Raw genomic sequence first — 17,907 nt, 5'->3', positions numbered from 1 at the left:
ACACACCAAGCTCAATGAGGAAATTCCTTATCCAAACACCTTCCTTCGCGGCTTCCGAAGCCGCGATGTACTCGGCTTCTGTCATAGAATCGGCCACCGTCTCCTGCTTGGAACTCTTCCAACTAACAGCACCACCATTCAGTGTGAACACAAATCCTGATTGTGACTTTGAATCATCTCTATCGGTTTGGAAACTAGCATCAGTGTAACCTGTTACAACGAGCTCCTCCTCACCTCCATAGACGAGGAACATATCTTTAGTCCTTCGCAAGTACTTAAGAATGTTTTTCACCGCTGTCCAGTGACTCTCACCTGGATCAGATTGGTGTCTGCTTGTCATACTTAGCGCATATGAAACATCTGGGCGAGTACTTATCATTGCATACATGATAGATCCAATAGCCGAGGCATATGGCACTCTACTCATGCGATCCCGCTCATCAGCAGTCGAAGGACACTGAGTCTTGCTAAGATGTATGCCATGTGACATAGGCAAGAACCCTTTCTTTGCCTCTTCCATGCTGAACCGCTTCAACACTTTGTCAATGTAAGTATCTTGGCTTAAACCTATAAGCCTTCTCGATCTATCTCTATAGATCTTAATGCCCAGAATATATGCCGCTTCCCCTAAGTCCTTCATCGAAAAACTATTTTTCAGTGAAGTCTTTACGGACTCAAGCATAGGAATGTTGTTTCCAATCAGTAATATGTCATCCACATATAAGATTAGAAATACTACAGAGCTCCCACTAACCTTCTTGTAAACACAAGACTCTTCTTCGTTCTTGGTGAAGTCAAACCCTTTGACCACTTTATCCAAACGAATGTTCCAACTCCTAGATGCTTGCTTCAATCCATAAATGGATCTCTGAAGCTTGCATACCTTTCCAGCATTTTTCGGATCGACAAAACCCTCGGGCTGTATCATATACACGTCCTCAGCTAGGTTTCCATTCAGGAAAGCTGTCTTGACATCCATCTGCCATATCTCATAATCGAAATATGCAGCTATAGCTAGAATAATCCGAATGGACTTAAGCATCACTACGGGCGAGAAGGTCTCGTCGTAGTCAACTCCTTGAACTTGTCGAAAACCTTTTGCGACAAGTCGTGCTTTATAGATGTGAACATTTCAATCCATGTCCTTTTTCTTCTTATAGATCCACTTGCACTCTATGGCTTTAACACCATCAGGCGGGTCAACCAAGTTCCAAACTTGATTGTCTCCCATGGACTCTATTTCGGATTGCATGGCATTCTGCCATTTTTCGGAGTCTGGGTCCATCATTGCTTCTGCATATGTCGCAGGCTCATCATTGTCCAACAATAATATTTCCCGCATTTCGCGGAGCCTTGCCGACCTTCGTGGTTGTGGCGGTGCTTCTCTTGCCATGGGTATCTCAACTTGTTCTGCTACATTAGCATCACTCATTGATTCTTGCCCGATCGGCTCATCTTGAACTTCTTCAAGATGCACTGTCTTTCCACTCTTTTCTCCTTTGAGAAACTCTTTCTCTAGGAAAACCCCGTTCCGAGTGACAAACACTTTGCCTTCTGATCGGTTGTAGAAATAATATCCCAAAGTTTCCTTTGGATATCCCACGAAAATGCACTTATCCGACTTGGGTGTGATCTTGTCCGACTGAAGTCGCTTGACAAACACTTCACATCCCCAAATCTTTAGAAAAGACAAACTAGGAACCTTTCCAGTCCATATCTCATATGGTGTCTTAACTACGGATTTAGATGGTACCCTATTTAGTGTGAAAGCTGCTGTTTCTAGAGCGTATCCCCAAAATGACAACGGTAGGTCCGACTGGCTCATCATTGATCTAACCATGTCTAACAAAGTTCGATTACGTCGCTCGGACACACCGTTTCTCTGAGGTGTTCCAGGCGGCGTAAGTTGTGGAACAATTCCGCAACTCTTTAGATGATTGCTAAACTCGTGGCTCAAATACTCGCCTCCACAATCAGATCGTAAGGCCTTAATTTTCTTGCCACGCTGATTTTCAACTTCATTCTGAAATTCCTTGAACTTTTCAAAGGTTTCAGACTTGTGCCTTGGTCAAAAGCAAGCAAAAGAGTAGACTTGGAATCAGATTGCTTATTAAAAGTAAAAGTAAAGAATCAAAGGTTTGTAAGGGGGTGTTTGGAAGGAGGAGGCTAAACTTTAATCCTGTCACATCGGATGTTCGGATACTAATTAGGAGGACTAAAGATAAACTAATTACAAAACTAATTGCAGAACCCCTAGGCTAAATCGCGAGACGAATCTATTAAGCCTAATTAATCCATCATTAGTGAATGGTTACTGTAGCACCACATTGTCAAATCATGGACTAATTAGGCTTAATAGATTCGTCTCGCGATTTAGCCTAGGGGTCGTGTAATTAGTTTTGTAATTAGTCTAGGTTTAATACTCCTAATTAGTGTCCAAACATTCGATGTGACGGGGGCTAAAATTTAGCTCCCTCCTCCCAAACACCCCCTAAGTATTTGGAGATAGCCCAATTAAGGCAGAAAAGTGACATGGAGTCAAGGAAAAGCTAGTTCTGAAGTAGATTGGTCCATATGAAATGGAGATTCTAGAAGATCTAGAACTTGAGATGGAACCATAATTAACTTATGAAGAAGGATAAAATAAGAATTGAGATCCAAAGTAACAAGTTATACAAGGTACAGTAGAAAAGCAAAACCCAAGATGAGGCTACTTGGGAACGAGAAAAAAAAATTGGAATCCAAGTACCCCGAGTTGTTTGAGACAGTCGAAATCGAGTAAACAATTGTCGCTAAACAACCATCCCAATTTCTTTATGAAGAATAGGGAAGGATGCTTGTATGACGCAGTTTCCTTTCCACTCTCCAGCAAGGGGTTTAGCATCTGGAATCTCGGAACGAGATTCTTTTAAGGGGGAGAGGCTGTAACACCCAGTGTTATTAAAAGCCTAAGAAGGTAATTTAGAGATTAATGATGAATTTGGATGCAACAGAGGTATTATGGACCAAAGTCAAATTTGGGTCAAATTTGACCAAAGATTCAAGATTTAAAAAGAAAAAAAAAATTCAAAGGACTCCTACAACCAAGAGTTGGGCGACAACTTGAGAAATAGAATCTTTAATCTATGGTTAACCATTGCAGAAGTTCTTAGCCCAAGAAACACGAATTTAAATTCCCAAATTAGAACTCAAAGAGGGAACAAGTGATTATCGAGCTATCTGTCGAGAACTGTATGGCAGAGCACCCGGGGTGTTAAAAACACTCAAGAATGGCCAAGAACAGGATATGACAAAGATTTGGGGGTTAATGAGCTTTTATGGCCAAAGTCAACTTTTGGTCAAATTTTAGCCAAAAATGCCAAATAAGAGCTTCAAATTCAGAAAAAGTTGACAAATGCATGAATTTGGACCTTATGAACATTTGGAACTCAAAGAGACCATTTGAGAAGCAAATGGACTTTAAATTGTCCAAAAATCAGAAATGGAGGATGTTACTGTTCACTAACTGGGATATAGGCATAAATGCCTTTGAAAACAGTACTAAATGAAATGAATTTTGATTCAAGAGATTTTGAAGAAATCCTATGTGGACTTTTGATTTTATGGGCAAAATGGAACTTTCATATCAAGCTTAGCATGATCTCCAAGTTTGACATGAAATAATTGGCATTTGAAGTGTTAAGTGGAAATTCAAGATTTAATTGGAGAAGGGGGTGCTATTCTGTTAAGAAGTACAGACAGTCAGTGCAAATTCAGTTTAGTGAAAAGCAAGAAATGGCAGTTAGCTTCAGAGCTAGATTTGGAAGAGAAAAAGAAGGATTTGACTTTTGAAATGATAAGATAAATGTAGAGAAATAGGTTATCTACAACTTCTATAAAGGAAGTTTTGAGAGTTTAAGTGAAAAAAATGGAGTAAACACAACCTGAACCTTCAGCTCAGAAAAATTGACAGTTCTGTCAATACTGGAGGAATGAACAGTAACAGTCGGTTTTGGAAGAAAATTTCGAACCCTTAGAGTCAAAATCAGCAGAAACTCCAAATGTATCAAAGATAGTCACAAATATTTCCTACAACTTTGTTTAAGGGCTCTGAGCAAGACTCTATTGAATTTTAGCCACGAAAACCGACCTCAAGAAAATCTGTCAAAAGGCTTAGCTGTTAAAAAGGGAAAAGTAGCAGTCAGGTTCAGAAGGAAATTCTCCTCGATTGGTTGGGAATCTGAAGGAGGTGTAATAATATGAATTGAAATTCAGCAAATTTACTACAACTTTTATAAAGGGACTTTTGAAAGAGCAGTTTGGATTTTTGTCGTAACTGGCTGTTGAAGTTTCTGACAGCAAGGTTCAAAAGGAGAAAAATTCAGTTAAGTTGAAGTTCAATGTCCAGAAAAGTTTAGAGACATTTTTCACGAGGAAGGAGCGAGATTCAGCCAAAAGTGCAAATCTATGAAAGGTAGAACTTTGGATTTCCTCCAACTTTCATAAAGGGTGTTTTGGATGTGTTGCTGGCCAAAGAAAGCAATGAATTCAAATTTCTTTGGAGGCTCAAAGTTAGAACTTCATGCTGTCCTCAAAAACAGTGCTGCTTAGCAATCTTTGGTGCAAGTTTTTGAAAAAAATCTAGTGTGTAAGAGATGGGTTCTTATGTGCAAAATGGAACCTTTGTTGTATGTGGAACTAATATCAGTGGAAGTTGGGCAAGATAAAGTGAGTTTGGGCAGTTAAAATCGAACCCAAAGTGGAGCAAATGGCTCTGCCGAGAGGTCTGACGAAACTGAATCGTTTGATTCAGTTACAGTCTCGATTTTGTCAGAAACTTTGGAGCTCAAATTCACGGTCTTAGAGCAATCCTCTCAACGCGAAGCAAAAATAACAAATGGAGTGCTTGGGATTCTCTATAAGTTTGTCTAAGGGAGATTAGAAAGTTTGGATTGAAAATTTGACGAATTTTGGGCCTGAAATTGTCGGTTGGAAAAAAGAAAGAAAGAGGAAAAGAATGGGGGGCAGAGAGAATAGAGGCGCGCGGCACCTCTGTGCGCCGGCCAGCACGATGAGCTGAGCCACGTCCAGTACGCCGGCGAGCTGAGGTGGCAGCCATGCGTGGTGAAAAGCTTCAAAAAAGTACTACTCCTGCCCTTGCTCTTATCCGTTTTTTTTTATGTCACCATTCTTTTCTTCTCCCGGCCAAGAGCAGAACACAGCTAGCGCCAGCTCCCTCTGATTTTTCTTTCTTGCACCGCAGCACCTGCTCTCTTTGCCCTCTCCTTCTTCCAGCGCAAGCTTGAGCCATCCCTGTCTCCTTTTTCCTCCAGCGCAGGAAGCAAAGCAGCACAGCAAACAGCACAGCAACAGAGCAGCTCCTGGCCTCCGGTCCGCTCGATCCGCTGGCCTGCACCACCGCCTGCGCGCCTTGGCTTGCCGCCCCACATGCACCATATCCACCAGCGCCTGGCCGCCCGTGCTTGCCCTTCTCCTGGCCTCCACTGCGTCTACGCACCCATCGCCGCCGCACCCCTTTCCTCCTTGTTCTGTTCTTCTCCCCACTGAGCAAACAAGCAAGCTGCAAGGAGTAACTTTGCTCTCTCCCTCTCTCTCAAGCTCAAGCACGCTGCCCCTTTTCTCCGTTTCCTGCTTCGCACGAACAAGCACCACCAGCTACGCACACCACCATGCTGAGCTCCTGTCTATTTCCTTTCTACGAAGCAAGATAGAGAAACAACTCCCATTTTCCCCCCTCTTCTTTGCCTTCCACCCCGTCCACAACCTGTTCAATAAAATGCCGCTCAGAGGGTTCGCGCAAGATGTTGTCTCTTATGCTGCACTGGTTGAAGGACTATGTGAGACAGGGAGGATTGATGAGGCACTGGAGTTGTTTAGGGAGATGAAGCGGCCAAACATGCACACATACGTGGCCTTGGTGAGGGGGTTGTGTGATGCTAGAAGAGGGAAGGAGGGGCTCTGTATGCTGCAGAAGATGAAGAAGCTAGGATGGAGTCCAAGCACTCGTGCTTATGTAGCACTGGTCGATTTATGGTTTAGGGAGCGGATGGTTGATGAAGCTGAGAAAATGATGGAAGGAGATGGTTTAGCTGCTGATCAGTATACTTGCAATGTGCTAGAAGATGCTTTGGTTGCGGGTGAGTGAGAAAGGTTTTTTCCGGGGTTTTTGGATAATCATAGGTTTCTCTTTTGCAGATAAATAGTTTAAATTCGTTTATCACCATTTAATTCATTAGAAATTATAGATTTGACCTAAAAATAGTGAAACCAATTTTATTAGGAATGTTTTATCTTCCTTTATGCATTAAAAATTCTTACACCCTAGGAAAAAGGTAATAAAAATTAGGTATTTATTTAGTACCTTTGGTTAAGGTATTTAAATAAATACTTAGTCTTTATAAAAGGGATAAAATATTGAATAATGTTTTATTATTCACAAATTCTTAGTAATCCATAGGAATTAGGTTTTGGAGATTAGAATTTATTTATAATGCTTTTCTAAATAAAAGAAAAGGCTTAGGTAGGTTAGTAAGGAAATTAAAAATTTTGGGTTAATCTTTATGGGTAGTTTAGTGTTGGCTTGCAACTTTATCATGAAGATAGGTTGTATAGTCACTTGTTGGCTTGCAACTTTATCATGAAGAAAAGTTGTATAGTCATGTGTTCAAAAGTTTGCATCTCTAACTCCTGCATGTACTAAATCGTAGACGTTGAAGCTCCTGAAGTGGAATTCGTGGAATTCAGCTGAGGATGGGCAGCGTCCGCAAAATGTTGAAGTGCCTCTTTTACTAAAGGGGTTTTCCGAAGAACTAACATTTGTTGATCCCAGGCAAGCCCCGATGCATTTATACCTATCTATTTTGAAGTTATTATTTCATGTGTCCAATTATTGGTTATTTTCTGTATGATTGCATTAAGTCTAGGAGTTGAATGAAACCCATTCTTGTGCATGACCTTACTTTGTTTTAAGGACATCTTTGCCACTTGTTCAAACAATTAGTAAGTAACCCAAGTTAGAAATGCTTAGATGCTTAAAGTAACTTGGTTACCGAACCTTAAGGTGAAATGTTGGGTCATACATGTTAATTCTGGAAAGGTAGCTCGGAAGTTTGAAAAGCAGACAGAAGCTAGAGATGTTAGTTGTGTCTGCTAGGTTAATTCGGTTAAGGCCCGATCGTTGTCTTAACCTTTGATCAAGTGATTGTCACCTGGTTGCTTACTGGGTATGGGACCAGTAAAGCCCGGTAGGTTAGTAGACTCGCTGATCGGGAATATTTCGTACCCGTGCTTGACGTGCTGGAGATTGGCAGGGGCGTAGCCTGAAACTCACATGGAGATCAGGCCAGATGTGGGGTCCCATGTGGGGGTGCGTCCCTGGGTTCGGGTAGTCTTATTCCCAATCCTTGGGTTTGCTAATCGAAAGGTCATTACGTACGACCCGTACAGTCGTACATAGCTGGTGATCAGGGTGCTCTCCTGCAGGATGTAAATTGATCCGGATCGCCGCAATTCTCGGTTATGAATGCACTTGATCACTGTTGAGCATCGTAGTAAAATCTCTTGAATGCAAGGTCTTTCCGAAATTAATTTGCTGTATGACTTAATTTCCTGCTGCTTGCAAAGGCATATTTTTTGTCATCATTTAAATTGGTTAGGTAATAACTTAATTGAGTTAAAAGATAAAGCTAAGGCCCCACTTTTTAGTAAGCTCTTTTGGCAAAAGGTGAGTCAGCCAGTACACTAAACAGCTATCATGTAGTTCCAGAAAGACTATTATATTGGTTAGTCGGGTAAGCCTTACTGAGTACCCCATACTCAGGGTTATCCCTTGTGGCTATTTCAGAAGCACCGCAGGAGCCCGCAGAGGAGGAAGCCCCGGAAAACTAGGGTATTGTTATGAGTCTCGCAATACCCTCAGAAGGAAAAACTCTTATGTGCATCTCTCAGCTGGACCAGTTTATGTTTAAAACTCCTAGAATCCCTCTAACCTGCATTGTTAAGTTTACTTCAAACTACGTTCTATAATAATTCGTACCTCTTGTATGTATGTACAAATGTAATGTTTGTTGATGCTATCCCATCGCGGATACAATCCTGATGTATGGCTATGAGACACGACGTGGATCTTTCGAGGAGTCCTAGGGACACTCGACGGACGACCGAACTTATACTGTTTTAAGTGCGTTTCGGATAATTGCTGCATCGGCAGCGATTAGGCGCGTTTAAACCAGTTTAAGTTGGACGGTTCCGCCACAGGCTTCCAAGCCGAATTTGGGAAATCTAATTTCGCCGAAAACGGCGAAGCGGTTGAATTTCATGTGTAACTTTTTCTGTAGATCAATTTTCATAGAAAATTCGCCCCGATCCGAGATCGTACTGAAAAGTTACGGCTGATTTACCGAAGCATACGCATACGGCAAAAATCCCGACCCCGGCAGTAGATCTCATCTACCATTGCACATCTAATGCGCCTGGCGTATGACCCTGGATTTCGATTCGACCAATCATATTGATCTTCGCTCACTGCAACTGGATTTACGTGTATCACTTAACTCCGATGGTGGAAACCGACCGGTAGGAGTATGTTGTTACACTACCATTGCAGCAAGGGCACGAAAACAGGACATAGATCAAACGGAAAACTCGCATATCTCCATATGCACACATCCCGAATCCAAAACTAAGCAGCTACGGCTCTGATACCACTGTTGGGATACGAGGTAGGCTACGCTAGCGCAAATCAAAATTTCTACCGCGTATAACCAGGAAGAACTGCCGTATAAGGATCACGGGATTACCACTCGACGCACTACTGGTGCGGAAGATGTAGATATGCGTTGATGCAGTGAAGACGATCACGTAGTCGTACGTAGTCGATCAATGTAGTCGTACGTAGTCGATCACGTCCAGCAGCTCCTCAGCAGCTCAGCTCGTCCACGTGCAGCAAGATCGCCTCCGGTGCCTCGGCTCGTCGTCGGCTCGTCGTGGCTCGTCGGCGGCTCGTCGGCGGCTCGTCCAAGTGCTGCAGGCGCAAAACCTCCAAGGTATCCACACGTGCAGGGAGGAAGCGTCGCAAGCCGGACTGCTAGATCCGCGAGTTGCAACAGGCAAGGGCGTGGGAGGCGCGGCAGGTGTGTTTCGCCAAAAAGGTGTAAACCCTAGGGCGCCCCACCCCTCTATTTATAGAGGTTCCTAACGGGCCTCTGGATCCGAGGCCCATTAGTACTTCTAAACCTAATCCAACTCGGATCAGATCCGAATTGGGCTTCCAGCCCCTTAAGTGTGTGACCCTATGGGTTCGGATACGTATAGACATGGCCCGAGTACTTCTACTCGGCCCAATAGTCGGTAGCGGCCTCTAGCAAGACGTGCCAACTCCTATATGCACACGAAGATCATATCAGACGAACCATCACAACATAATATACATGCTATTCCCTTTGCCTCACGATATTTGGTCTAGCTTCAAGCCGACCGCTCTTTCTCGATCCTGTGATCCGGAATCCCTTTGTAGGTTAACTCTTAACCGTACGTAGCATGGCCATGCATTTTTGGATCCGATCACTCGAGGGGCCCAGAGATATCACTCTCAATCAGAGAGGGGCAAATCCCATCTTGATTGACCATGTCTCACAGCATGCTTCTTGACAAACCCGAAAGCTACCTTTATAACTACCCTGTTACGGCGTAGCGTTTGATAGCCCCTAAGTAGGTCGATCCACATCTAGAATACATGCGACAATCTCAGGTCTAAGGACAAAGCGTATATGTTGTTTAAAGAGAGAACTACTTCTCGTGTTGGGTCATTCCTAGCACATGTCTCCACATGTGTCCACATTATTAGTTCAACATCTCCATGTCCATGACTTGTGAAACATAGTCATCAACTAATACATATGCTAGTCTAATATTCATGTGTGTCCTCACATGAACTCCGACTAGGGACAACTTTAGAATAACCATACAAGTAAAGAGTTTCACATACAATTCACATAATTGCAAATCAATTCAAGTAGCCTTTAATGGATATTCAATGAACACAATATACAAATCATGGATACAAATGGAATATCATCATCTCTATGATTGCCTCTAGGGCATACCTCCAACAACCTTAACTATAGTGATTTATCATTTTCATTCTGCTGTTGTGTTGTCTCTGACTAATCTTGTTGTCTGACCAGAGTGATGAAGTTGAATTCTTTTGCCGAGTGCCGCTTCCTGGACGGGTCGAGCAACAGCGACCAAAGGTCCGCCCGACCGACGAGTCCAACGAGCCGCCTGCCGGCCTTGAGTAGGAGTCTGACTCCTCTATCTGGTTGGATGAGAGCGTGCCAGAAGAGGTCGGCCAGGCCGCAGACGCTGCACCGGTTCGACGTCGGACATGACATGCTGTGCAGAAGCAGCTCGCCTCCAAGTCGCAGAAGCCAAGCTTCAAGAGGAAGAAAATGGTCAGCAAGTAGGGGAAGAATAAGGAGAAGGCTGCCCCGAGCGCACCCTCTGCGGCCACGTCGGCCACCGAAGTAGACAAGGAGTCCGACACACCGAGCCCACTCGCGAAGAAGAAGTTTGAGCTCCTTGAGACCACCGCGGCCGATGCGGGGCGTGTCAAGGAGGCTTTGAAGGTGAAGATCCGTAGGGGGTCTAGTGGGGATGCGTCGGCACCACCACGCCATTGCGCCCCAAGATCCGAGTGAAGAAGAGCACCATGTAAGTATAATCTAGTTGTACTGTTTGTCTTGTTGTTATCGTTGCCGCATGTCTTGCTTAAATTACTGCTTGCATTGACAATGCAGGACTGCCGTGCTAGATGATGAGTCTGGTGCGCAGCTGACTGGTTGCTCAACCTAGACCGAGGGGGCGAGTGGCCACACCGTTGATCAGTCACTGCCTCCTGAGGTCGGGGCAGGTCAAGATGGTCGCGCTGGAGAAGATGTTCCAAAACCGGTGGCACAATAAGGAGTAGCTGGCTCCAGGACTGCAAATATTGTTGTGGTCAATTCTGAGGTGGATCAGGTTCCTGGTTAGGGGGCCAGAGATGAGCCTCGGCTGGAAGAAGTGCCCAGGGATGATCCACTACCGGAGGGGTCCGCCGAGGATACTCACGTTGGTGTGCAAGGTGGAGAAGATCCCGATAGCTTGAACCGCTCCGGGTCTGGCCTTGCCAGGGATGTAGTGCACGATAAGAAGAACCTTGCCCGGCTGCGGCAGTCATCCTTAGAGATTTCTGAGTTGTTATTTGTAAGTGTGTCGACCAACCCAGAGAACTTATAGATGAAATCCAGTTGCTTTGCAGACCTCTGACCGCGCGCATAAGAGGGCGGACGCGATCCAGCAAGCCGAGCACTATCGCCTAAAGGTAGAGAGACTTGAGGCCGACCTCAAGAAGGCCAGAGAGGACGCCGTGCGGAAAGATTTGTATCATGCCCTGAAGGAAGATGTTCTTACTTCGCACTTAAGAGGTATGTTGTGCCGACCTATTGACTCGGTTTAGCCCTTGTAATCTTGGTACTGATGTATACTTGTTTGAATGAGCAGATGCTGAGGTCAGGGAGCAAAGGCTCAAGCGGCACCTCAAAGAGTGTGAGGATTTGAATGCGCACCTTCAGCAAGAACATGTTGTGGAGGTTCATCGTGAGTATGATGTATCGCAGAAGCTGACTTATGAAGCCAACGCGAGCAAAGATACTGAGCGCTGCTTAGAGGCTGCAATTCGTAGTCTTCAGCTTGACCAACTAGTAATTGCAAGGTGGGAGGTGGAGCTAGAGGATCTTCGTAAGGTGGCCGGCTATGTGATGGACATGGTCCAGCCAGAGGCCGACCCGGCCTCGCTGATGCCGCTGCTCGATCGCCTTAAGGCCACACCTGGTCAGCTGAAGGAGCTGCTGAAGGACACTGCGGTGGAGTGCGTCAAGAATGTCTTGGCACTGTTGAAGACTCACTTCCCACGGATCCCCTTGGAGCGTGCTGAAGGAGGGATCGCGGCCAACTTTAAGGTAGAGAGTCTTCCAGAACTGGCTAACCAGTATCATGATGTAGCAGTAAACATTGTCAACAATCTAGACCTGTAAGATAAAACTTTGTGGTGTATCAATATGTATGATAAAACATGTGATGTAATTGACTTGATGTATGCGAGGAGAAAGGAGCTCCATCCCTCCCTTGGTGTATACGACAGGACAAAGTGTGGCTGAGGCTTGTAGCCATTAAGCGCCTAGCCTTGCCTGACCAGCGCCTTGCTGAGAGCGAATCTTGAGCTTGTAGGAGGGATGAATGCAAGGTTGTCTAGGTTTCGTGTGCTAGAACGCCAACCACACAAGTTAGTTGTATTGCCTCCAGAGAGGGAGGAGAAGGACACAAGACCCGAAGGTCGGCGCCTAGGGGAAACCCCCAAGCTTGAGAGCAAGTGGTCTGTCGAACAGGTTGGATAGCCCCCGTGCATCAGGAAGAGTGGCAAAGGAATAGTAAGGCAGTAGGTACGCAAAGAACCTTGGAGGTTTTATTTATTCAATAATAAAGGGGAAAATAGAATACATAGCTTTGGAATCCTAAGGGTAGAAGCACCGTAGGTGCTTGATGTTCCATGGATTGGGGATGCCTGAGCCGTCCGCCCATTGGAGTCGATAGGTGCCTGGCTAGATGACTTCTTTGACAATGAAGGAGCCCTCCCAAGGGGCAGCCAGCTTGTGCATGTCCTTGGTGGACAGGATCTGGTGAAGCACCAAATCGCCGACATTGAAGGAGTGTTCTGTGACATTCCAATCGTGGCAGCGCCGTATCTACTGCTCGTGGCGTGCATGCTGGATGAGAGCCGCCACTCAGTGCTTCTCGAGGCTGTCGATGTCGACCTACCAACTTGTTTCTGTCTCGCCTTCCTCGTAGTACTGGATGAGTGGGGTGCCAAAGGCCACGTTGGATGGCAGGACAGCCTCTGAGCCGTACACCATGAAGAAAGGGGTGTACCGGTAGCCCAGCTCTTCTGGGTTCAACCAGTGGCATCCAGTAGGTGAATCCATGTATCTTAGTCTTAGCTTGGCAACTTTTTGTCCTTTTGTTTTACCTAGTTGGGATAGGAAGTTGAAAACAGAGGGTATATGGCATCCATGTGGTTCTTAAATGATTGTTAAAGTAGACAAGACTTTAGCATCATGTTGTTACCCTGCAAGATATTTTTGTCAAATTGAAATTATCTAGATGATTTATTTCAGCCTCAAAATTATGTACTTTTCAGATCCAAGAACCTTGTAAGCATTTTGAGTCTAATGTGTCCAAGTTGTACTTATGTCAAGCTAATTCTTATTTGGATTGCAAATCTTGTGTTCAATGAATTGGCATTGCTTCATGACATGACAATAGTACTTTAATTATGCCTGAAGGTATGTTCCTTGCTTTTCCTATAGGTAGTATTATTCCCCTTTTGCCAACTGGAAGTTGTAACAGAAAAATCGAGTTAACTACCTGAACATTCATGTTTTCTCAAAAATCTAACAATCTATTTCATTGTTGTGAAATTCCTTTCTGGTTTGTGCAAGGTTAACATTTCTGATGGTAACTATTAACTGTTTTGCAGGCTTACAACCTTAAATTTGTGTAGAAGAAACCAGATTATTATTAAGTTCTTTTACCTTTGATCAGGGGACGACAGTGGTCCACTTATTAAATGTAGAGGCCACAAACCTACCAGTGGAGCTGAGCTTGCAAAGTAAGACATGGATCAGTAGTGTTGAAAAAATAGAATGAAGATGGTAAGTGATATGTTTTGCTTGTTTAGCACTTTAAAATATCTAGTTTGTCTAAGCTTCAGCCCATAGCAAAGTACTAGCAAGCAACTAATTTTTATGTTGATATGATCACATAACAATACAAGCATTCAAGGTCCTTACAATGGCCAGCTGCTAGCTAATTTAGTATCCTTCATATATGATATGCATAGCTACCCTTACTACTAGTTACAGTAATTCAATGCCTTTTAATGTAGTAATCAATCCTTCATATATGATATGCATAGCTGCCCTTACTACTAGTTACAGTAATTCACTAATTCAATGCCTTTTTAATGTAGTAATAATTGCACTGGCTTTTTATTTTAAGTAATTAATGTATGCTTTTTATTCAACAGGATATTTGAACTTGCTGAATGGATCACTTGGACTCGTATGCCTTCCATGGTCAACACAAGGAAATTCTGCAATGTCGAACAATGTTTGCTGTAGCCTACATAAGATTGATGTAGTTGTGTTGTTCACCCAACACTAGCTAACTAGCTATAAACTATTTTCAATTCGGATAATGTATTGGGCACTTTACATACTATTATCTACTCATAGGCACAATTAATGATGGATTTGTTTCAGTTTCATGATGGTTCGATTCATGATTTTTGTCAATTGTTTATTTTTTAGAAAAATTATTATCCAAATATATAAGATGCAATATGCATTGCGATAGAAATTTTCGTGTTGCAATAACCTAAACGCAACAATTGTACTTCGTTGCTATAAGTTATTGCAACAACTTTATTTTAGTATCGATACAACTTGTTGCCACCAGTATTAAATGTTGCTATAATAATTAATAACCTCGAACAATACCTTATTCTTACTTATAAATATTTTTCGTTGCAAAACTTATTGTTGCCACCATACATGTTGCCGTGGCAATAATTGTCATTTTTAACAAAAATCACAACATAATATATGCGTAGCAATATACTCTATCGCCACGATGTTGGCCGTGGCGAAACAACCTATTGCCGCAGTGTCAATCCATTGCAACTAAATACTATAGCAATGCCTACGTGCATGGCAATACATGTTATTGCCACGACATCAGCAGTTGCCACACCTCTCTAAAACAATGGTTCATTGCGTGGTAATAACTAGTATTGCAACATGACCAAAAAACTATTGTAATGCACCTATTACCACAAAGGTAATTGCAACGGCTCGCAACAAAACTCATTTAGTTGCAATTTGTACCTATTGCAACTATATTTTCCCTATTACCACTATTTTTCAACCGTTGCAGTAGTCCTAAAATCTAGTAGTGAAAGAGTTGCCCCGCATCTTTGCACGCAATGCAAGGTGGAGTGGAGGGGGTGTGTGTGCAGTTGTCACATGCGCATGCAAATCAAGCAGAACTGCAGAACGGGTGGAGCTCATCCGCGCACGTAGTGCAGGTGGGCCGGAAGGGGCACGCGGTAGGGAGGTGGGCGTTGGGTTTGGTCGACTGGTCTGCTGGATGCATGTTGGGTTGGCTGGACCGGTCTGTTGTTTTTGCATGCGCGTGGGATGGGAAAGGGAAGGAATTTTGGGATGGCTTAATTTCCTTAATTGGTGCGCTGAGCTCAGAGCCGATCGAGCTGTCATGCGAGGCTCGAAGCCGCGTGGGACAGCGCAGGCTACCACAATGCGAGTTCGTGAGTGGGGATTGGCACGGCCACAGAATTAGTTATTCTGTTGTCGGCCATAAAGAAATAGCTCTCTCTACATATATACACACACATGCATACATATATATACATTCATCTATGTGCATTTTCTGTTCAGAATGCATAGGCCCTGCAGTTGCAACTGAGAGATAAGACCAATTGTAACTCAACGGAACTGATTGCAACAGGACCGAACTAGTTGCAACTCGGACCCAGCCGGTTGCAACTAGACGCGAACCAGTTGCGACTCGAAGAGCCGGTTGCAACAAGCAGACTAAACCAGTTGCAACAAGATGCAAAATGCAACCAGGTGCATTATATATACACACACACACTTATATACTCTACAGCTGGCAATAGAATAGTTTATTCTGTGGCCGGTCCATCCAACGCACTGGAATGGTTACAGTAACTTGAATGGTTTCAGAAAACTATGTAGTCGATTTATTATAATTGATATGTCCATTCTCGTATCTCGTAATACATATAGAGAGAGGGAGGGAGAGCGCGCGCACCCATTCGCGCCCCACAGGACGGAACCGGCACCCACATGGACCCCGACTATAGATGGCCATTTGGCCCATGGCATGGCATTTTGGCCCCGTCCAGGCACGGCCTGGCACGGCAACCCTGTAGGTCGAGCCGGCCCGACCTACACTACGGGCTGGGCCTGGGCCACTACCTCAACCCGTGGGCTGGTCCGGCACGGCCTAGCCCATTTGGCCCGTGGGCCATAAACAGGCAGCCAGGCCTGCCTCAGCCCAGGCGAAACCCCGATAAATGGCCAGCCGTAACCCTAGTCCCATACCCCTCCGCTCCTACTGCTTCGAGCCGCCTCCCCGGTCTCCCCACACTGTCTCCGTCTCCGTGCCTCCCCTGCCTCCACGCCTCCCCAGCAGCCTCCGCGCCTCCCCTACCTCCGCCGCCTCCCCCTGTCGGCTTGCCCCCGACAGCCTCCACGCCTCCCCTGCCTCCGCCTATCGGCCGGCCCCTCGCTCGTCGCGGCCTCCGCCGCCTCCCCTTGCCCTCGACGGCCCGGCCGGCCAGTCGCTAGTGCATCGCGGCCTCCACGCCTCCCCCTACCCCCGGAGCCGTGCCCCTCCGCCGGTCCCGTGGCCCTCCACGGTCGTGGCGGTGGGGAAAAGAGGAGCCGGAGCCATGCCCCTCCGCCACCGCCTCCCCGGGCGGTCCCATGGCCCTCCGCCGCTGCCTCCCTGGCCTAGACTGTGGCCCTCCACTGTCGCGGCGGCAGGGAAAAGAGGAGTCGGAGCTATGCCGCGGGCCAGCATGGGCACGACGAGCCTATTAAGGCCCACCGGGCTAGCGGGCCGACACGGCTTGCCTAAGAAGGCAGCATGCTGGGCCTGGCTGCTCCTTCGACACGTGGGCTGGCTCGGCCTAGCACGATTACGGTGCGGGCCTAAACAGGCCGGGCCTAATCAGGCTCGTGGGCCGGGCCGCCTGTTTAACCATCTATACCCCCGACCGGCCGCACATGCATTAATTATTTTTGCCGTTGCTCTTTGTCTCGTTCCTCCCCCATTTTCGAAAGCAGTTTCACTTTTTGCTTGCTCTTCCGCCGTGCCGCCGGCGCAAGGACTCCGCGCGTCGTACTCGTCGGAATCCGCCACGCTATCCTCACCGGACCGCGCAGAACTAGCGACGGCGCGGTCTCTCGCCGCTCCTGATTCGGTCGAAGTCTCCTGTTGAGGCGTCGTCGCCATCGCCAAGCATCGCCGTCCATTTCGGAGCGCATCCACCGTCTCGCGTCCTCGTCCTTGAATCATGCCTTCCTGGCTTCCTCTCCTCCCAATCCTCACTCGTCTTCGCCAGGTAGTTATCAAGGTCAAGGCAAAGGAACGAACAATGAAAACTTACTCGTGTGAGAGGAGCCAACTCGTCGCCCTCGTGAAGGGTCCGCTACAGGCTCGCCGAGCGCCGCCGCTCCGTTCGGCTCCCGCTCGAGGAGCATCGCAGCTCCGCCGGGCTTCGACTCGCTAAGCGCCGTCGTGCCTCTGTGGCATTCGATTCGCGCTGAATCCTGAAGCCGGGAGGCGGGAGGTCGGCCCTCGCCGGTCGCCACGTTGCTTGCGGGAGCGCCGAGCAGCATACGTCCGCCGCCGCCGTTGCCGAGCGTGAAGAGATAAGGGAACGAGAGACAGACAGAGACAAATGAGAGGCCGGCTGGTGGACTAGGAGGAGCTGGGCTGCCTGCTTGTTAGCTCGTTAGTATGCGCGAATCACCGTAAACACCTAACCTTTGGGCCGAGGAATCTTAAGTGGCCAAAGTGGAGGATAGCCTGACGGAGGAGGAAAAAAGGCCAGGTTAGGTGTTTACTGTGATTCGGTTCGCTCGAGAGTAATGGGTCATTATTTCGCGCAAATGTGGTTCTCCCGATGGCTCTGTGGCCTCGCGCGCTTGGTGATGTTTGATTCATGTTGCAGTTACGCGCTTGAGTTTTTGGGGGCCTGCAAAT

The 17,907-nt window shown here is 46.1% G+C and overlaps 2 protein-coding genes across 2 annotated transcripts; one reads left to right on the top strand and one right to left on the bottom strand.

Annotated features, from left to right (window-relative positions):
• Positions 1-4,119: 4,119 nt before the first annotated feature.
• Positions 4,120-6,833, top strand: LOC101762559 (pentatricopeptide repeat-containing protein At5g65560). The gene is made up of 2 exons (XM_004963840.3): positions 4,120-6,137; positions 6,708-6,833. Exons 1-2 carry the CDS (start codon positions 5,777-5,779, stop codon positions 6,746-6,748), a joined length of 402 nt encoding a protein of 133 aa, XP_004963897.1. The 5' UTR covers positions 4,120-5,776; the 3' UTR covers positions 6,749-6,833.
• Positions 6,834-10,068: 3,235 nt separating this feature from the next.
• On the bottom strand, positions 10,069-17,608 carry LOC111256646. The gene is made up of 2 exons (XM_022824950.1): positions 17,309-17,608; positions 10,069-10,432 (listed from the first exon to the last, which is right to left on the bottom strand). The coding sequence occupies exons 1-2, from the start codon at positions 17,538-17,540 to the stop codon at positions 10,164-10,166; spliced, it is 501 nt and encodes a 166-aa protein (XP_022680685.1). The 5' UTR covers positions 17,541-17,608; the 3' UTR covers positions 10,069-10,163.
• Between the last annotated feature and the right edge of the window lie 299 nt (positions 17,609-17,907).

This window comes from Setaria italica, chromosome III (assembly GCF_000263155.2).
Source record: "Setaria italica strain Yugu1 chromosome III, Setaria_italica_v2.0, whole genome shotgun sequence".
Lineage (NCBI taxonomy): Eukaryota > Viridiplantae > Streptophyta > Magnoliopsida > Poales > Poaceae > Setaria > Setaria italica.
Note: the sequence above shows the minus strand (reverse complement) of the source record. Positions and strands in the feature narration are given on the sequence as shown.